General features: G+C 40.5%; 2 protein-coding genes and 1 pseudogene across 3 annotated transcripts; all 3 read right to left on the reverse strand.

Annotated features, from left to right (window-relative positions):
- Positions 1-2,506: 2,506 nt before the first annotated feature.
- Positions 2,507-9,375, reverse strand: bmp2a (bone morphogenetic protein 2a). Of its 2 annotated transcripts, XM_048975573.1 has the most exons (3): positions 9,340-9,375; positions 7,837-8,149; positions 2,507-4,289 (listed from the first exon to the last, which is right to left on the reverse strand). In XM_048975573.1, exons 2-3 carry the CDS (start codon positions 8,021-8,023, stop codon positions 3,451-3,453), a joined length of 1,026 nt encoding a protein of 341 aa, XP_048831530.1. In that variant the 5' UTR covers positions 8,024-8,149; positions 9,340-9,375; the 3' UTR covers positions 2,507-3,450. The 2 variants fall into 2 exon arrangements, with proteins under 2 accessions (XP_048831530.1, XP_048831529.1); XM_048975572.1 differs by having other exon boundaries at positions 7,837-9,369.
- Positions 9,376-10,322: 947 nt separating this feature from the next.
- gdf3 (growth differentiation factor 3) lies at positions 10,323-11,708 on the reverse strand. Its single transcript, XM_048974747.1, has 2 exons — positions 11,328-11,708; positions 10,323-11,184 (listed from the first exon to the last, which is right to left on the reverse strand). Exons 1-2 carry the CDS (start codon positions 11,596-11,598, stop codon positions 10,379-10,381), a joined length of 1,077 nt encoding a protein of 358 aa, XP_048830704.1. The 5' UTR covers positions 11,599-11,708; the 3' UTR covers positions 10,323-10,378.
- A 780-nt stretch (positions 11,709-12,488) lies between these two features.
- Positions 12,489-13,995, reverse strand: LOC125707235 (protein DVR-1-like; annotated as a pseudogene).
- Positions 13,996-20,544: the final 6,549 nt, after the last annotated feature.

The following is a 20,544-nucleotide window of genomic DNA, read 5'->3' on the forward strand; positions in this document are numbered from 1 at the left end:
CCAAACTGAATCATGGAGGGCTGCTCTATGGCCTTACTCAGCGCTGAGATGGGGCCCTTGGTGACTCATTGAACCAGGAATTACTTGATTCCTCTGAAGCCGAGGGGAAAATTCCCATGAGAGGGCAATGTGTAAGCCTGGATGAGAGTATATTTTCCACTCACCCTCCTCTTAAGGTAAAGTTTACACATTTAAGCAGTAAAATCAAACTTGCAAGCATCTTACACCCCCCCCTTCCTGGTAGCCCTGGAAGCAGCAGTGTGTGTTTTACTGCCACTTCCTTTCTGATTTTGATTAAAACTTACAGGTTTGAGTCAGGATTCAGCAATTTGCTGCCTCCCAAAGTCAGTAAAAGACTCAGATATTGGCTACTGGCATCATAGCAAAGTAATTTTGTAAGTATATTCTTCATAGCGCCATGTGGTCGCACCCCTACAGTGCAAATTCAGACCAGATGAGATCCCGGGTAAAGATGATTAGCAAAATGGAAGACTTGGGGACCAGTTCCCCCCATGGTCTTTCCAAATTTTCAGATTTCGAACTGAGAACCAATAGACAGGCACGGCTTGGTCACATGACAGAAGTGGAGTCAGCAGCAGCTGAGGGAAAGGAAATAACATTATCGCTATTTAATGAGGTCATCATTTATGAATGATAACGAGAAATTCAATAGAAACTAGGTGGACAACCTTCAAAATAAGCAATATTAAAAGTATCTAAAGCAATTTCATAATCTGAGCTATCTCACGATGGCATACAAATGAGTCAACAATGGTGATCACCTATCCATCAATAGCACAGGGTTTTGCAAATCATACTGCATTATATTCATGTACAATGTGTGAAATATTGAGATATTTCAAACAACAAAAATCTTGCGTATTTGTCAGGCAAATTGCATAGTTGATTTCTATATGGAATATAGCAAATGATCATGGCAGTTAATGGAGCGCAGTAGAAGAAAACTCTAGGCCATAATAGACCTGAGGGCATGATGTTTTTTTCTTTAATTAGTATTATTAATAATAATAAATATTATTATACTCAGTATGGGGTGGCATGGTTAGCACTGTTGCCTCACACCTCTGGGACCCGGGTTCGAGTCTCCGCCTGGGTCACATGTATGCGGAGTTTGCATGTTCTCCCCATGTCGTCGTGGGGTTTCCTCCAGGTACTCCGGTTTCCCCCCCACAGTCCAAAAACATGCTGAGGCTAAATGGAGTTACTAAATTGCCCATAGCGCATGTGTGTGTGAATGGTGTGTGAGTGTGCCCTGCGATGGGCTGGCCCCCCCATCCTGGGTTGTTCCCTGCCTCGTGCCCATTGCTTCCGGGATAGGCTCCGGACCCCCCGCGACCCAGTAGGATAAGCGGTTTGGGAAATGGATGGATGGATGGATTATCCTCAGTATAGAAACTGCGAACTATATGCTCCATATGACCGTAAACCAGGAAGTGGTCTTTGTTCTGGCTTTGTTTTCCGTGACAGACATCTAAACATGTCATGTGCCGCTTCCAAAGTCAGCGTCAAAAAAACAACCAGTCAACTGAAGAAGTACTGACACAATTTGAGCTTTTTTTTAACTCTGCATTTATGTACGTATGGCAGTTATTTCCAAGTCATTAGAGTCGTACCAAAACTTTACGATAACAGAGCTTAAGGAAAATAAACTGAACAGTGCAGGCTTTGTAACAATATAAGATGCAGCTACGTATCTCATACACATAAAATGTGGTTATATTTGGTCGCTTGAAGTTCACACACATCTTACTTCAAGTAACATGGCAAGAAGTAAATACAACACGCTGACTGTAAGAAGGGTCAGCAGTTTCACCAAAGAGGGACACATATTTTGTTCACATATTACTGTAGTTTACAGAACAAGCAGCAGATGCCATATTTTTATTAATCTCACTTTTGAGTTTGCTGATCTCTCCGAATAAAAATCATTTCAATACAGCAGCCCTTTGATTTTGCGTCGAATCAGTTTACAAAAAGACGAAAGGAAAAAATACAGCAAAGGCTGGTACAGAGAGATGCATATCGTGTCAACAATGGTCAGTTCGGCACATTTTAGCATCTCCACAATTCAGGCACCTTCATTCTGATTTGAAACATCCTCATTGTTGTCGATTCTTGTTCATTTTTACACCCTTTCTCGTCCTTCACATTTACCTATCTTGCAGCTGGGCGGCTTGTCCAACGCTTACATTTTCCTGCAACTTTTCACTACTCAAATTACACATGAGTAAGCTAAACATTTAACTCAAAAGGTTCAAGATGAGCGTTTGGAGACAATTTCGCTCCATCAAAGACCATCTGTTTTCATTAAACAAATACATATTTAGGTATAAGAACCTGTGGTTTCCTGCCACATATGCAGCTATGTAGAATTCTGTGATTATCTAGCTAGCTTTTACCTGGGAATCTAGTCACGGTAACACATCGACTATCTAAAGTAAGTCCAATGATTACATACAATTACACGATAGAGACGTTAAAAGGGTTTACTAGATAACAAATAGCCCAGTTTTATTGTATAGGTGAGTCATAATTGCAAGTGATGTCGACGATTAAAGAACTGAGGTTAGCAGATGAAGATGAGGAAATTTTAATTAGAGATTCTCAACAAAGACTAGGTGGGGGGAGGGGTGTTTAGATGAAAGTGTAGAATGTCCTGAAATGAACAATTAAACGTATGAGCCTTAAAGAGACGCATTTATAAATACAATCCTTACTCATCAGAGCCATAATGACATTAGACAGAATACATGGGTTTGAGACAAAGCACACACCTCGCTCCACGAGCTACGATCCCGGGCGTTCAGTGTCGACGACTGCATCTCACATTGCTTCCAGATAAGTGCATTCACATTAATGATGCTTCCGCTGTTCTCTGCGCCTGCAATGACTCTCATAACTGTAATCCACGTTCTGCTCATATCTTTGCCACATCCTTGTGGAGAAACGGACCATTTCATTCAAAATCACTGCAAAGGTTATTGGAATACCATGTTAAGAACTGTCATATTATATATATTTTTTTCATTTTATAAGTGTACTTCCCTTAGCTATATGGTTTTTAGAATTATATTAAAGTCTTATGTTAGTCTGTAAAAACTGATCACTCTTTTATATAATCTACCATTTTAAAAGAAATAAACAGCTTACACACATTCTCAGAGACTATTATAAAATCCATATTTTTCCTCATGATAACACATAAATAGATATGAATTATTTACTAGATAAAGAAAGTTTAATAGAAATAAATACATATCTGATAATTAGACTTCATGAGTGGGATTTGGCCACTAAAGAAATGTACATCAGAAAAACATAATGATTAACTTGAAATATTTCTCATAAATATTTACTTTCCCAACTGCTTGTAACTGTATGATGGACAGTCTTCTCAGGAAAAATAAAAAACATGTGATCATAATCTTTTCAACGACAACCACAGCCTTCAACCACCATGTCCTGATAGTTTTTAAGGACGACCTTCTCATACTCATCCAGGTACAGCAGGGATATCGGACTGAGTTCTGTTGGTACACAGCAAGCTCTGGGAATGTTTGTGTTCACTGAGTTGACTAGAGTTTGAACAATAGCATGATTTGTTGAGTTGAGGTGATCGGCCAGTGGGAACGGACACTCCCCATGGCAGTAGAAAGCATGGTATCCAGGTGGAGCAACTATCCAATCATTCCAACCTACGTTGATAAAGTCCACGTAGAGTGAGTGCCGTCTACAGCTGCTCTTGTGCTTTCTCCTCTGCTTTGTTCTAGCTTGTCGTTTCTCCCTGTTATGGAGGACATCACCACGGCCGTCGTGGCTAAAGGTCACCAACAGGGGCCTTATGTGAGGCCAGGAATTCTCATCCTCATGTAAGGACCTGCTGATCCTTACGTGCCTCCTAGCATCCCTGCCGGTGCCGTTAAGGTGGACCACCTCCAGGAGGAAGCCATGGTTGGCGTGCCCTTCCTTCGTCCACCTCATGACGGCCGGGCTGACGTCGAAGCTCTCCCACTTGCCCGAATCGGGCTGCAGTAGCCTCGTGTCTAAAAGTCTGGTGATGAGCTCCTTAGAGCACGAGTCTGTCCTTAAAATCTCGTAGACGTTGATGCGGTGAAAGGTGGCCCTAGAGTTCTCTCCTCCCTTCATCTGTTCTCGGAAAACCCTCAGCTCTGCTGACGTGATGAGTTCCTCTTCGGGAATGGTGGTGAGATTGAAGAAGAACTTCTGCGCCGTTTTGCCACGTAAGCTGGAAAGAGCTTCCAAAGACTCTGATGGGAAAAAGAAAATTGCATTGTTATCAAGTATCCATGCAATGCTCCACACCAGTTGACCTTATAGTAACATCAGCCTAAAAAGATTACAGGATATCAAAAGCAAATCTGTTGCAATATGAATCATTTCCCAAATAGAATATACACCACAATGCTTATATGTTATATATTTTCAATTTGAAAACTGAGAAATGTGAAATCTGCTCACATCTATTGGACCAGGGTTCGAGTCCCCCCCCCCCCTCTAGGTACTCTGGTTTTCCCGCACAATCCAAAAACATGTGGAGGTTAACTGGCGTTGCGAAATTGCATATAGGTGTGAATGGTGTGTGAGTGAATGGTGTGTGAGTGAATGGTGTGTGAGTGAATGGTGTGTGAGTGAATGGTGTGTGAGTGAATGGTGTGTGAGTGAATGGTGTGTGAGTGAATGGTGTGTGAATGTGCCCTGCAACGGGTTGGCCCCCCATCCTGGGTTGTACCCTGCCTTGTGCTGATAGGCTCCAGACCCCCCCCCACAACCCTGAATAGGATAAAGGTGCTAAAGAATATGGATGGATCTACTTCAATCTAATTACTAGGACATAATATTTAAGACTGCTTTACATGGTTTAAGTAATTGTTACCTTCCGTAAGAAAAATCCTGGAAAAAGTGACATCTATTTAAATTTTTAAAACTTAATGATCTGATTAAACCTCAAACCTTAATGATCTGATTCAACAAGTCATAGGATCCAAAACATTTTCCCTCACTGTTTAATGGGATCATTTATTTTGCTATAAATTCTGTGTGAACTCATATAGCTTCGCGATGAATCACTAAATGCAAACACCTAAAGGCCTTACCGTAAATATATTGCTACTATTTTCAGATTAGCTTTAATAGAAAAGGGTTATCAGCCACCCTTGAAGAGCATGGCACCCCTCAAGCCTGCTTCTGCAAGCGGACACAGACTTGTAAACTGACCCGTCTCTATACAGGTCTGTTATGCACTGACAAAAACACATCTACTTAACACTGTTCAAACTACATGTGTTTATTTAGTGTACTGCTCAATATTTGGGTTATACATTATTATCCATTGTGATTTACAATCACTGTCCTTTAGGTGTTTGCACTTAGTGATTTCCCTTCAAAACTCCACCCCGAAGAGCTCTAGACAATAAACAGATTTTTTTTCTGGTGCTACATACAAATGACTGATATAGCCTAAGGTTTTTCTCAAGAGCTATTAGTGTGCTGTGGTGATATTAATAAGTCTCTGTCAGGTCAAATTCTGTACGCGGTTTTTAAATTACAGTGAATTCCTCGTGCCAACCTGCTTGTAGGGTTAGGAATGAAAAAAGAAAACAAAAACAAAAGTCTTAGCGGTGAATATTTGTGTGAAAACACTATCATTAGACACCAAGGAAGGTGACTACAATCCACGTGCACAATGGACTCTCAGTCCAATAATCGCCTTGAACCCCATTCAACTTCCCATATCTCAGAGTTGCAAGACTTAAGAGTAAAACTTCTGAAAGCTGAACAAATGATAAGCACGGATAACAGATGTCCAATCAACCATCACAAAACCTGTGTGTGTGATTCACTACAATTACGCAATGAATGGAAGGTTAAGATATTGTTTTCCAAATACTACATTCGTAAATTTCATTTATTGGAAAACAATTGTTTTTTATGGAAACAACCACACACACAGACACAACCACCCTTAGTTATCTGCTAGATTCCCAGATGGTCCAAACTTAAAGCCCTGATCTTCTAGATAAAAGGATGAAAGTGTCCCAACCTGTTTTGGACTGATATAAGAGACATATACAGTTGATGATTTTAGTAGAAATTTAATCTTAATCTATTAAATCATTAAGCCACGGTATATTAACATTATTCCTTGGAATATAACTGAGATGGGCCTATTTATTTACCTGTGAACGCTATATGAACCCAAAAAACCCCTTCACAATGAGTTGCATTAATATTAGGGCTTTTACATTACTTCTGCATGACACAAACAAAGCAAACTCCGCTATAAAACATTTTCTCCTGTTAACCTTTACATCAACATTAGTATTAAAACCGCTAATCATTTTTCGTGATAGGAACGTTACCGAATGTTACGATTAAGGTATTGAAATGCTCAGTGTCCAGTGTTCCGGACGTTCCCAGAACGTTATACCACTGCTACAACTACTACTGCAACTAAAATTAATAGCATTAAAAAAGATGGCATGGTAGGGCAGCAGGTGTCGTTTTACACATCAAAGTTCATAATAATATTTCATTATAAAACAATATTTTTTCAACATTAATTGCGTTAAAATGATGTTTAGGCAATAATGTTATTGTACTGACATTGACAGAACCTTTGTTAAAATTTTAATTTAAATTCCCATTCTCTGCTAACTTTGTGAAGACCCTACATTGGCTAACGTTCTGGGAAAGTTCCCAGTGAACTGGGCAGTTAAACTGCAGCACTTAACATCACTGCTCTGTGACCAGACATTTACCCCTTTTCAAAAAAGGAGGAAACTGTTCACAGTGAATTGGCGCTGCTGGTGAATGAATGTGGCTAAATAAGAAGAATTTATGTACGTATTAAAATGGATATATCGATGAACGGAACGTAAAACGCAAATTCAACACACGATAAATACGCAATATGAATACCCGTCATACGCAACAGCTGGCGTCAAAGCAACTTTACATAAAACCCTTTGCATGGCGAGCTGATTTGAGCATTTCCAGGAGTCATTAAGTAAAGCAGAAAATAAGCATACTTTCACAAATACGCAGCTAACCACAAGTGCATGAAAGTCGCTATTGTTTGACTTATTTCGATTTTTTTTTCTAAGGGGAAAACGAAAAAATGTCAAACGACAGATCTGCTCTTACTTCTTGAACAGTGTTACCGACACTAACATATCAGATCATTAACAACTGTGATTTTTCAGGAGTAGGCTGCCCCCGAAGTACCAGTAACCCAGTTTACTTCCCGATTACTAATCCAGTATAAATAGTTAAGATGTGCTCACGAGGTGTACGCGGTGTACGCAAAATAATACTCTTGATACGCGCATTACTCCGAATGAGTTCAAACAGGTATTAACAATGAATTTTTTTTAATATATTAGTATTTTTCCGCTTCGTATTGAACCAAAGGAAGCACAACTTTTGTCGCACATAAGTTACCAGTGGCTGTTCTAATGTTCAGTCTTCCTTAACTTATAGTCAACTCTGTTCTGCTACCTATGGAGTGCCCTAATGTAGCTATATAAGACTTTTCGTCTATTATTATCTGTATTGTATTAAGTATTTAAAGGCTTGCTATTGCGGTTGCGTGATGTTTTTAGCTATTTCTGAAAAATTTACATAACATCAGTTAAACACACCAATGAATCTGTCATTGCTAGAACGGCACAGATCTCCAGCAAGCAGTTTTCGATACATTGTAACGGACGTAGATCAACAAATAAAGACAGACACGCACACCAACACATAGCCCGCGTAGCACGTAGTACTGAGTTTGTATCCTTAAAGTCTTACCTTCGTGATAAAAACTCCTAATCGTATTGGCCCTGCTGGCAGAGCGCTCCGCAGTTTTTGCAGAGGAGGATCTCGCCCTGTTCAGTTTCTCTTCTCCATTCCCCGAGTGCATTCGATAGAGGTCCATCATGTACTGTGGCACTACGGCGGACCGACTTGGGTTTGGTCTCCGCTTCAGTCCGAACATGTTCAGCAATCGAAGCTCAAACTCGTTAAGGATATCCTCCGGGAGTGGTGGACTCTGGCGGCCCGATTCGCTATACCTCCGACGGCCCACCTCGGGGATAAGTCCTATTGACCCGCCAAGCAACACCTGAGCAAGCAGCAGAACTGTAAGGGCACGAACCCCGGAGACCATGATCAGTCTGTACCTTAGGAATGGCGAGCGAGTCGTCAGTGCTTGGGGTGCTGCTACAATATACACATCAGCAAGTTATATTTACGATGTTCTCTTGCAAGAATCCATCCCTTGAAAAATCACTTTAAACCAGCCGACCTTATCAATTGGTCTCAATTGCAATAAGCTTGTCTGCAGTTAACCTAGTCACCACTATATGTGTAAGTACATCAACTGTAATAGTACAGTAACTACTTATAAAACATAACTAACATATTACTTCAGATACTGAAAAAAAAAAGATTTGGAATTGGACATGAAGTACTATGGTTAAATTGTCGTAACTTAAGCACCAAGTGCCACAGCAGACATTCTTTTCTAAGAAAAAAAAGGTTTCGAGCGAAGAAACACAACCTACCACGTAAGTATACGGGACAGGACGAATCTGAGAAACATAACGCAATACAAATGACATTATATAGTATATATGTCTGCGTTTACAAGACAAGTATTCGACTTCCAAAATCTCAAAACACGGCGGATAGAAGAGCGCAGTGAAGTATTTAGGCTACTATGAAATATTCTATGAAAACGTTTTACGTTTAGTAGTTCCATACAGGTATAAAAAGATCACAGAATTACTAAGAGCCCGGCGGATTTCCAGTCGCGTCTCTGTCCATTGAAGAAGAGCTGCACCTTACATTGTGATTCTCCCGAAATATTCTCCGAATGGTCCAGGGAAGCTTTTCACACGGAAGAAAAGTGACTGTGATCATGAATGAGGAGAATCTTTCCGTATCTCGGCGTACTGTGCGGTCATAAGCCCTGTCGGTCTTCTTAAAATGCCCTCATTATTCCCATACAAAGACAAGTTGTCCACATAAAGTGAAAATGAGAACTCAGAGCTGGTTCAAGTGGCACCACTGTTAATTCCTAGGCTTTTCGCTTATTTCCGTGAAGCCTCCACAACACAGTACGCTCCTTATTGTACATTCTCATCGGATAAGTTGGTCCGGGATGTAAATGTTCAGCCAAATTGGTGTAAAAGTATCCCTTGGATTAATTGGCTCCGTTAAAACACGCCGGCACCGTTACATACTAATATGGAAGTATCCCAGTAGGTTACATCACTATAAGCGTTTTTATTAGACAAGGCGAACTTTTACCGTTTCCTCGACTTGGCGCAGGTTGCTTTGGTGGAAGTGAAAGGAGGCTTCTGGTTTTCACTGACGCGTTTTACTTGGCCGGTGATGTCATTGACGCAAGGCTGAACCCAAGTTTCTTTTTTCCTGAGATGCAAAAGACTTAAACCTGCGAAGTAGTCGAATTGTTAAATCGTTGTATCTGTTCTTCGAAATAGGTCTTCATGTCATAACGGCAGATCATAAACGTTTAAAATCGCAGCATCAGTTCCTGGAATGCTTTTTTTTTAGCCGCGAAACCGTTCTAATATCATGATGCACTGAAAACACTGAGTACTTGCATAACTCTACATATTGTGATTGATGTATTTTACGCAATTCAACTAGTAGACAAGTTTTATTAAAACACCGATAACTATTGTTCTGATAACATTTGGGCCTATCAGAAATGACAACCCACAAAATACAGAAAATAAACAGCTTAATGTATTAAACAGGTATGCAGTGGCACCAACAACTATTGGGTTCGGCAGATTGAGTACCCGTGTTCTGTCTACAATTAGGGTATCAGTGAATTTAAAAACACGAGTCACATGGGATACATTTTCTAAGGACACTGTTACTCAGATTCTGATGTGACAGATGTTTGATTCCCGTCCTCGGGGTGTTTACGTCTCTAGTCTACTCTTGTTCTCCAGTATGCATTTTCTTGGAAACAACCAAGAAAGGCTGCCTGTGAATTTCTGCCGCGTTCACAAGCTGGCACCAAATCCAACTATTCCAATAGCCTGAATATTAAACATCTTACGACTTGAATTTCAGCGGTTACGCTGGCAATTCTGAGGGTGCGTAAATTGGAATTTATGGCACCGAATAAAGAAGTTTATATGCTAATCGTCCAAAAGTGCAGCCATAGGTAACCGCTATTTATAATCTACTTACAAAACACTTTGAGTTGGGGCTTGCACTAGAGCAAACATCGTTAAAGACGGGGAAGAGAGACGAAATAAGTTTAAAACAACTTTATTGTTAATTTAACCTCACCCCCATATAAAGCATAAATTCATCTACACCCACACTCGTCCACCACCATGTCCTCATAATGCCTCAAGACCACGTTGTCATTGTTGTCGTAATAAAGCATAGAAATCGGGGACAATTTGATCGGGACACAGCACGGCTGCGGCGTCCCCTTGGGATTGAAGGAATGAACCAGGGTCTGCAATATGGCATGATTGGTCCCATTTAAGCTTTCGCTCAGAGGAAAGGGACACTCGCCGTGACAATAGTTAGCCATGTAACCCTGAGGCGCGATGATCCAATCTTGCCACCCGACATCCTTGAAGTCGATGTACAAGCGCCTGGGTTTGCACACGCTGCTGGGCGTCACAGGCAGATGCTGCGCACTCCTCCTCCTTCTCGATCTGCACTGCAGGGGGTTTAGAGACACTGTCACCAAGGACGAGTGCAGCTCCGGGACCATCTCCAAGCCATGCAACATGGGGTTTACGGAGTTGGGGTGGAGCGCAATAATAAACCCGAAGTTTCTGCCCGGTTTCCTCCAGGTCTCTGCGATCTCAGTCAGGTTCAGGGTGACGGAGCCGGGGATTAGTTGAATCGACTGAGAGAGCAGGAGCTTCCGACTGGATTCGTCATGTACCCCTTTTAACGCAGTCTTTAACACCTTATAGAGGTACATGCTAAATATCTCTACGCCTGCTTGTGGAAAATGATAGAAGGGATGTTTGAATTTTATTTCCAGTTGCGCCAGAGTCAGCTGTTCCACCGTCTCAAGCACAGATATGTTGAAGAACATGTGTTTCTCCACACAAGTTGGGCACTGGCTATTCGGTCCAGAAAATAACCCTCCTATGGAAAAAAAATAAGTATATAAATAATATAAATAAGTGCACCACTTAGGACCATTTGGATGTCACAATGCATCTTAGCTGAATTAGTCAATTCCAATAGCATTACTCATAATTATCGAGGTAAGCAACAAAGTATCCGACCTTGATCTTGAAGGATTCGCACAATATTTCCTTGGACACCAAACTCTGGTACAGTACAAGGCTCGTTTTGATGCGGCTCGGACTCCTGGGCTTTGCTTTTCCTGAAGATCTTCCAGAGGACTGAAGGTACCGGGGCATGATGCACTGGCTTCGGCCGGCTTGAAAGACCAAGCGCGTTTAAAAACAATCGCTCCTGCACGCTGTCCGCGCTTTCAGAACAAGCTACCCCCCAAAATAAAACAAGGAAAACGCCAATTTTCAGATTAATCATTGTAGAAAAGGCGTACACCCAAGCACGTCGAATCTTCAGACCATTTTCCCGTTATACTGCGCAAAATGTTATCAGTCGTGCAACATTTCTTTAAACTGAACCAACCAGCGGTCGCAGCGGCTTTATTAACAGGTGCAAGGACTTTGTTTCTATTTCCCCACGTGTATCTAATTAATAAGGGTTCAGCAGCGTCGACAATTTCAAATCGTATAAAAGAGGCGGAATCAGTGGGTCTAAGCTACGAGGTGTACATTTCTGAACTTATTTATTAGGTGCTTCGTAGAGAGCGATTGCGAGGTTTAAAAATATGAATATTAAACCGATTACTGTCCTACATCTTGCAGTTTTATTTATCGATAAAGAAATAAAAATCAGTAAAAATAAATGTAGAATTCGATTATGTGTTAAGAATACGTTGATCAAACACTTAGTTGCGTGCTTGTCACGGAAATAGCCTTGAAACAGTTTGCTGGTAATCGGTTTTTCGTCCCTTTTTTCCCGATTTAGAATTTTGCACAGTTCTTACCAATAATGTACCCATGGAGATCAAATATTGCAATCGTTTCAGTTTCATTTAATAACAAGGTCTAGGTGTCATAATGTCGAATTCCCAAGTTCCATCTTTCTGATCAGAGATACATGCCTCTTTGAACCAAATCCTGTAAGGATATATGTTCCTTTTTGGAAGAATTTCAAAACAATTCCATATTGTCCCTTGGGCAATAGGAAGCATAAATGCAATTACTGCAGCAAAGATATTTTGTGCTCTACAGTGTGGGATAGGTTCCAGGCCACCCTTCTGAATAACAGGTTGGAAGATGGATGTATGGATTGATTGAATAATCGATGACGGGCCAAATGAGGATTTCCTCTTTTTAAAATACATACATTCAGCTGCAGTCACACTCATCCATCACCATGTCCTCAAATTTTCTCAAGACCAAGAGGATGTTGCCATGCAAATGAAGAACATAAATCGGGGAAAATTTGATCGGGACACAGCACGGCTGCGGCGTCCCCTTGGGATTGAAGGAATGAACCAGGGTCTGCAATATGGCATGATTGGTCCCATTTAAGCTTTCACTCAGAGGAAAGGGACACTCGCCGTGACAGTAGTTAGCCATGTAACCCTGAGGCGCGATGATCCAATCTTGCCACCCGACATCCTTGAAGTCGATGTACAAGCGCCTGGGTTTGCACACGCTGCTGGGCGTCACAGGCAGATGCTGCGCACTCCTCCTCCTTCTCGATCTGCACTGCAGGGGGTTTAGAGACACTGTCACCAAGGAGGAGAGCAGCTCCGGGACCATCTCCAAGCCAACATGGGGTTTACAGAGTTGGGGTGGAGCGCAATAATAAACCCGAACTTTCTACTTGCATTCCTCCAAGTTTCTGTGATCTCAGTCAGGTTCAGGGTGACGGACCAGGGATTAGATCAGGGGTGTCCAACTGCAGTCCTGGGGGGCCGGATACCTGTGTAGCTTAGTTCTTTCCCGGTTTCACCACCAATGATTGAGCTCAAGAGCTGTGTGGTAACTAGCACAAGGAGTTGAATCAGGTGTGTTGAATGAGGGGAAACCCAAAAATGTGCAGGACTTTTACCTTCCAGGACTGGAGTTTGACACCCCTGGATTAGATGAATCGACTGAAGCTTTCTACCGGATTCGTCATGTACCCCTTTTAACGCAGTTTTTAACACCCTATAGAGATAGATGTTAAATATCTCTATGCCTGCTTGTGGAAACTGGTTGCTTGAATTTTACTTTCAGTTGTGCCAGAGTCAGCTGTTCCACCATCTCAAGCACAGATATGTTGAAGAACTTGCGTTTCTCCACACGAGTTGGGCACTGGCTATTCGGTCCAGCGAATAACCCTCCTATTTATAAAATGCACCATTTAGGACCATTTACCTGATGTTACAATGCAGCTCAACTGAATTAGTCAGTTCCAATACCATGAACCATAATAATTAAGGTTAGTAAGCAACAGAAATGTTTGATCTTGAGCTTGAGGGACTCACACAATATTCCTTTGGACACAAAATCTGGTACCATACAGGTCATTTTGATAATCAGACTTCCGGGCTTGAAAAAAGATCAGTTAAATTTTTAATGAGTCAGTACTTAGTTCCTAAGTTGAGATCCACAGAGACTAACTGAAGAATAGATAATTGAAGAAAATCACATTCATACGTCAAATGTTGTCTGCAGTTATCTTTTGCTATGCTTCCACTAGATGGCATTGCTTTAAATTTGGGGCAATTTGTCTCAAAATTTAATCATTTGTGGTGCGGCATCCATACAATAACTCTGCAAAGTTTAAATGAATACTGAATACTGTATAGATTGATTACACCTGCCGGGAAGAGAAGGCTGTTTTTGACTCCATACCTCTCATTTGCACATTAATTAATCACAAATACATCAGCCCTTACAGTGTTGGGCCCTGTGTTGCCTGGGATAGGTTCTAGGCCCTTCTAGTGACCCTAACCTACATAAGCAGTTAGAAGATGGATGGATGGATGGATGGATGGATGGATGGATGGATAATCTAGGAGTAGCTAAATGCTTGAACAGTCAATGTAACAAATGCCAGAAAGTTAGCTGACATTTCTTAAAATACTGTTAGTGTCACTGAATTTCTCTTCACTTGCTACTCAGTTTTTGTTTGAAATAACATACAGAAGGATATGTTTACCTAATATGTTTATCTGTTGCCTCCACAAACGATTCAAAATCAGTGTAAAAAATCTCAACATTCTAAGCATCTACATTTCACGTTTCACACTGATTCAAGCTGTAACAGTTGTCCAGTGCTGTATTTGACATGTGCAACTCTGAGTGTCTTAGGACAGCTGCTATATGCAGTGAGACACGGGATAGTGCAGTGAAAGTGGGACCCGTCAGACCCTAGTTGCATGGCAGTGACTCAGTGCTTGAACTGAGCATGTCAGTTAGGAGACAACAAAGTTATTTTGAATGTCAGCCTCCCAAAAGGCAGCTTTGGTTTCAGAAGAAAATTGCATACATGTTCCTTTGTGATAGGAAAAAACGCAAAGAAAAAGGTCTACATGAAATATTGAAGTACATGGAGTCAGGTCTCTGTCTGTGAGAGGAATGAGAATGGAGCTGGAGTATTCAGTATTACGGCTGTCAGACAGGCTCTCCAGCATCCTCATTCCTTCCAGCACTGCGCCTTTTACATCCGAGGCTGATGGGGAACTGAAGATTTTCATTATTATGCAGTTCATTTATATGTGCCTGGGAGAAGAGTCACCGTAATGTTTTATTCATGTGTTGATATATTTCTTATACACAATTATACTGTCTGTATAATTCAGGGTAGGGGCCATTCAGGAATTTAATGCATTGTAAATTCCATTTCTCTTCCTGGAGTTGAAATTGAAATTGGACTGGCTCGCTGCTATAGGGGAAAAGAATTGAAAGTGATTTGGAATTACAGGAAACTAAATTCCAAGAAATTTCACTTCTAAGAGGTTGTCTTGATTTGCTAAATATTATACATGTAAAACTAAACATTTAATAAAGATAAATGTTTGATCATAATTTATGTATTACAAGTTATGCAGTATAATTTATCAACTTAGTTTTTGCAGTGCAAAAACATGAATCTGTGCTTTGTTCAAATTGCACATTGTCCAGAATAATTACATTGTTTAATGTAAAAATACATTACCCAGAATCCAAGCAGTCATGTTTCATGATCAAACTAATTGTGCCTGTGTTAAAATTGTAGTAGTGGGAATTCTAGCCCAAGTAATATAACAAAAAGTTCAAACACTTCTTGCTGAGTATATATAAATGACTTTTTGACGGTTCATGCCATTGATGTTAAATTAATATGGTGTGCTAGTTTTGAAATGTAATTAAACACTCATGTATCAGTCACCACCAAGAGTGGTCCATTAAAATTCTAAATTTACTGCAACCCAAGAAGTCAGCAGTAGTTTTTTCCACCCATTGTCCTACTTGGCAGCCTCATCTCATATATATATAGTCAAGCCACCCTATCTAAGAATCACCCTTTGATTTGGGCCTATTGACGTCATAGACAATGAACAGGTCGCCATTTGTCCCACAGCCTGGGCACTGCTGTTGCTGCTGCTTTGTGGGAGCAAACTTCACTTTGCCTGGGACAGGGAGAGGCAGGCAGAAGGAATGTAGTAAGTTATCATCCTTCCTGGTAAATTAGATACACAGGTAGATACATAACCTTGCTGTCTGTCACACCTCCGGGAATGTCATTGTAAGAGATTCACATTTCAAGATTTTTACCTTCCATCCCTTTACTAATTTCATTAACCTAACAATACACAGTATCAAGCTAACATTAATACAAAACCATCAGTAAATGTCGCCAACTGGAACAACAGTGTTATGCTAACAGGGGTTATAGGCCAGGTGGCCTAGATACATGAGTAGGATAATCAGGTTGATGACATCCTTCCTTGAAGTTTCATTGACAGTGCCTGTACTGTACATCTCCAGAGTGTCTCATGGAATCCCCGATAAACCTCTTCTACATCCACACGTACTTGCAGTAACACCTAATATTGATAATACTAGCCTGCTTTTGGCTTTGGGAACCGTGTTTCCTAGTTGTTAACTGCCCTTCGACGCCACAATTGCAAACTCAACCTTTCAGCTGCCTCCTTCGATGTCTTCCTCAGTTCTGTTCCTGTAATACCAATATTTCTCAGTAGATGCTGTGCCAGACATTCTCACAAAGTGGCCCAATGGTGTTATTTCTCTTACGGCCAGAGGATTCGAACCCATAACCATCCAGATATATGTCAAGATCTCTTTCAAGCCACACAGCAATTTCATCATATGATGCTCAAAATTGATCATTATGACTATTGTAGAAGATATTACAATATCTGACAGTTGACAGTTTAATGAATAGGGAAGTTGTATACCTTCAAATTGGCTATGAAAAGTTACCTTGTACTGATAGTGTGGTACTGATGACCTTGGCCAACTCTTTGAAAATAAGTTTTCTGCAGGAAGTGGATACCCTGCCTGTTATATACCTGAACTTAGGTCTGCCACACAAGGGATCAAAACTGTAGGCACTGTAAGGCAGCTGAAGAGGATCATTATAACACTACACCATTGCTATATTTCCGATATGTCATCATTACTTCTATGCACCTTGAAATCCTTGACAACTAGCGTGGGCTCAGCTTTATGGGCTCATACTGCCCCAGGTGCAACTTCAGGAACTCCTCATAGGTGAGTTCAAAGGTCACTTTACTGTGTGCTGTTACTGTCACTGAGCTTTTGAACCCCTCAAGTGGATGTCCAACTGCACTAAGACACACACACACAGAACAGCAACTAATCAACTTCTGGGAGAACTCTTCATCGCCAATGCTTCCTTAAACATCCAAGCACCATCCATACAACTGGACATCGCCAGATGGACAAATTTAATTGACAGTATCATTAGTAATAGACAATGGAAGAGCCCCGTCTCATAGCAAAGACATGGCCCAGATAGGATTACAGAATAAATCATGAACTAGTCAAGCTTACTAAGTACAGCAAAGCCTTCCAAGAAATTACCTGGAGAATATACACATTGCGTTAAAGGAAAACATCAGAATCCAATTTGACTTGACAGTGTGGACAGAATGATACATTCTGAGAAAAGACTGGTGAAAATGAGAATCTGAGGAAAGAGTGGTGAAAAAGGCAGAGCCAATGAAATCAAACTGGATGACAGAAGGTACATTAGAAGCTGGAAAGAGAAGCCAATGTCAGGAGAGATAAAGATCTCGTACAAGTGGAGAACAGCAGAAAACTACCAAGAAAGGCAAATATTGCAAAAAGTTCTTGGAAAAAATAAACAAACATTGAAAAACATGGATGTCTTCCTATGAGAGTAAAAAAGCTCCGTGTGGGTCTGCTGAATGACATCAATGGGGAAATAATGATTGATGGAAGGAAAGAAGATCAAACAGATATGGAAGGATAACACAGTAGATCTCCTTAGCAAAGACATCCACGGCCAACTGATCAGATAGACCTGAATTATATATGACACATACAAATGTGTCATACATTTTTATTACAAACTCATAGTGTCTCACAATGGTTTGTCAATGACAAAATCAATTATTTGGCAGACAAAACATTTTTAAAGAAAAAAACTACAGAGACATGACAAACAATGGAAGAGGAATCAAAGTGTTGACATTATTGCAGAAACATAACCTTCAAAACAAGCTGGTGGCCTACAGATTGGAAGAGATCATTGCATTTTCCAAAACCAAAACATGGGTGTCTGACAACACCTCAGAAACTATAACAACTATAACAAAAACTTCTCTCATATCACATGATAAAAATATTATGCTAAATTCAATGCAAATTAAATCCTAAATAGGGAATTGCCTGAGCAAGAAGGAGGCATAATTGCTAATGCACGATTGTCAAACAAAAAGACCCACTCTAATAAAGGCAGAGAATACATTCAGAAACTGAATAGGTTTATTTTTCTCAGTTATTAGAAATATTAAGTTGTTTATTTGTGAACAAAATCAATGATTTTACAGCAGAAATTCAAAACTTTGGTAATAAACTTATATATCTACTGTGACACTAGACTAGTTCAAATAAGCATGGATTCAAATGACAATGTAGCTGAAAAAACAATGATATATTTACTAGAGCAATGTGACAAGATTAAATTCCTTCAGGATAAATCTCATGGAGAGGGAGGATTCACCCACAACATGAATGGGGGGGGGGTGTCACACCAGCCCATGATAAATTTTGATGGACAAAAATATCGCGGTATAATGAAAATATTACCTACCCATCATGCTTTGCCTACCATAAATTTCAGAGTTCTCCGCAACAAATTTTACCTACCTTGCCAAACTGCTATTGATAAAATGTGCCAAGTGAGGGGGGGGCTGGTGACAAAAAAAAAGAACTTATTCATAATATATGAGCGTATTCGTGTTTATATGAATATCAGTCATCTTGCGCCACACAGTTTGAGGATCACTGACCAGTACAATGTTCCTGGGAATACAGAACACGTTTAGATGGTTCAGATGGCTGTGTTCACAAGATGGTTTCTGTAGCCTGTTGCTTCAATTTAGTGGTGATGCTCATCCATATAAGGATTTTGTGAATTAATAATCAAATCTGGGCGGCATGGTGGTGCAATGGTTAGCACTGTTGCCTCATACCTCTGGGACCTGGGTTCGAGTCTCCGCCTGGGTCACATGTGTGTGGAGTTTGCGTGTTCTCCCCATGTTGTCGTGGGGTTTCCTCCGGGTACTCCGGTTTCCCCCCACAGTCCAAAAACATGCTGAGGCTAATTGGAGTTACGAAATTGCCCGTAGGTATGCATGCGTGAGTGACTGGTGTGTGAATGTGCCCTGCGATGGGCTGGCCTCCCATCCTGGGTTGTTCACTGCCTCGTGCCCATTGATTCCGGGATAGGCTCCGGACCCCCCGCAACCCAGTAGGATAAGCGGTTTGGAAAATGGATGGATGGATAATCAAATCCATCAAAGATCATATAGAGTACACAAAGTAACAAAATCAAATATCTTCTGCAGTCACCCTTCTGCCACAGTGGTGTTGCCTTAATAGTAGTGTGCTTTATCTGAAAAGTTCATCATCTACACAATCCCTCTGCAAAGTTTGAAAAAATGTCATCAAATACTTTTTGAGTTATTGAGAAATTGCCTGTGGTGGTGGACTGGTCCCAAAACCATATGTCTTCTCCGTATCCCACAATTAAATATAGAATACATTTAGGTGTTAAGATATGTTTGAATACTTTGATCAAACACTTGCATGCTTGTCACAGAAATATTTGAAATACAGCTGACTTTTTGTATTTTTGTTAGCAAAAATCATTTAAAATATTGCACAATTCATACCATTAATGCACCCATGGAGATCAAATTTCGCAATCGTTTCAATGTCATTTAATAACAGGGTCCTGTCAAATTCCCTATTTCTATCTTTCTGATCAGTGATACATGCCTCTTTGAACCAAATCCATGGATATATGTTCCTTTTTGGAAGAATTTCAAAACAATTCCATATTGTTCCTTGGGCAATAAGAAGCATAAATGCAATTACTGCTGCAAAGAGATCTTGTGCGCAATACTGTCTGGGATAGGCTCCAGGCCACCCTACTAGTTAAGTGGTTGGAAGATGGATGGATGGATGGATGGATGGATCCATGATATGTTCCCATAAACTCGTCAAATAAATGAAACGACCAAGTAACCAGCAACCGAACCTTCAAATGAATCAAAGGATTTCCCAGGCCTAGACATCCTTTAGCAGTGAATTATCACAGTTGCTTACTAATATCTGTATTGTCCTACAGTGCATGTGTTTTCTTTTACAGCACAATAAAGGCTGGTTTTACTCTAGAAACCATAGAATTTACCTAAGGCACAGATACTTGTGAATAATCCCACATTCGGGTCATAATCTAACATTATGCACCGTGCGAAATTAGCCGGTTGTTTTCTTGTGAATGATATTAACAATTGAATAATTTCATTATATTCTAAGTTTTAAAATCACAGGCAGCTTATCTGGATATAAACAAGTCAGACCCGTAGCCAGAAATAAATGTAATGAGGTGTCCGGCATCCTTCTTGGTAGATTTTATCCACTTTCACTACTTGGCTACATGCCTGAGTACTTGTTGTACTTTTCATCATAAAGTTTATTGCTGAAGTTGATAAAATATCTACATTTATAGTTTACATTTTATCATTCGTTTCATATGAGAACACCACCACCACAATCAATTTCAGAAAATCCACCAGTTCAGCAAGCAGCGGATATGAAAATAGGCCTATGACTGACAATATGAGATAGTGAGTGCATCATGTAATGTGAATATGGCACACCTTGGCGTGGGTATTTTTCAAAAAAA

Source organism: Brienomyrus brachyistius, chromosome 14 (assembly GCF_023856365.1).
Source record: "Brienomyrus brachyistius isolate T26 chromosome 14, BBRACH_0.4, whole genome shotgun sequence".
NCBI classification, from domain to species: domain Eukaryota; kingdom Metazoa; phylum Chordata; class Actinopteri; order Osteoglossiformes; family Mormyridae; genus Brienomyrus; species Brienomyrus brachyistius.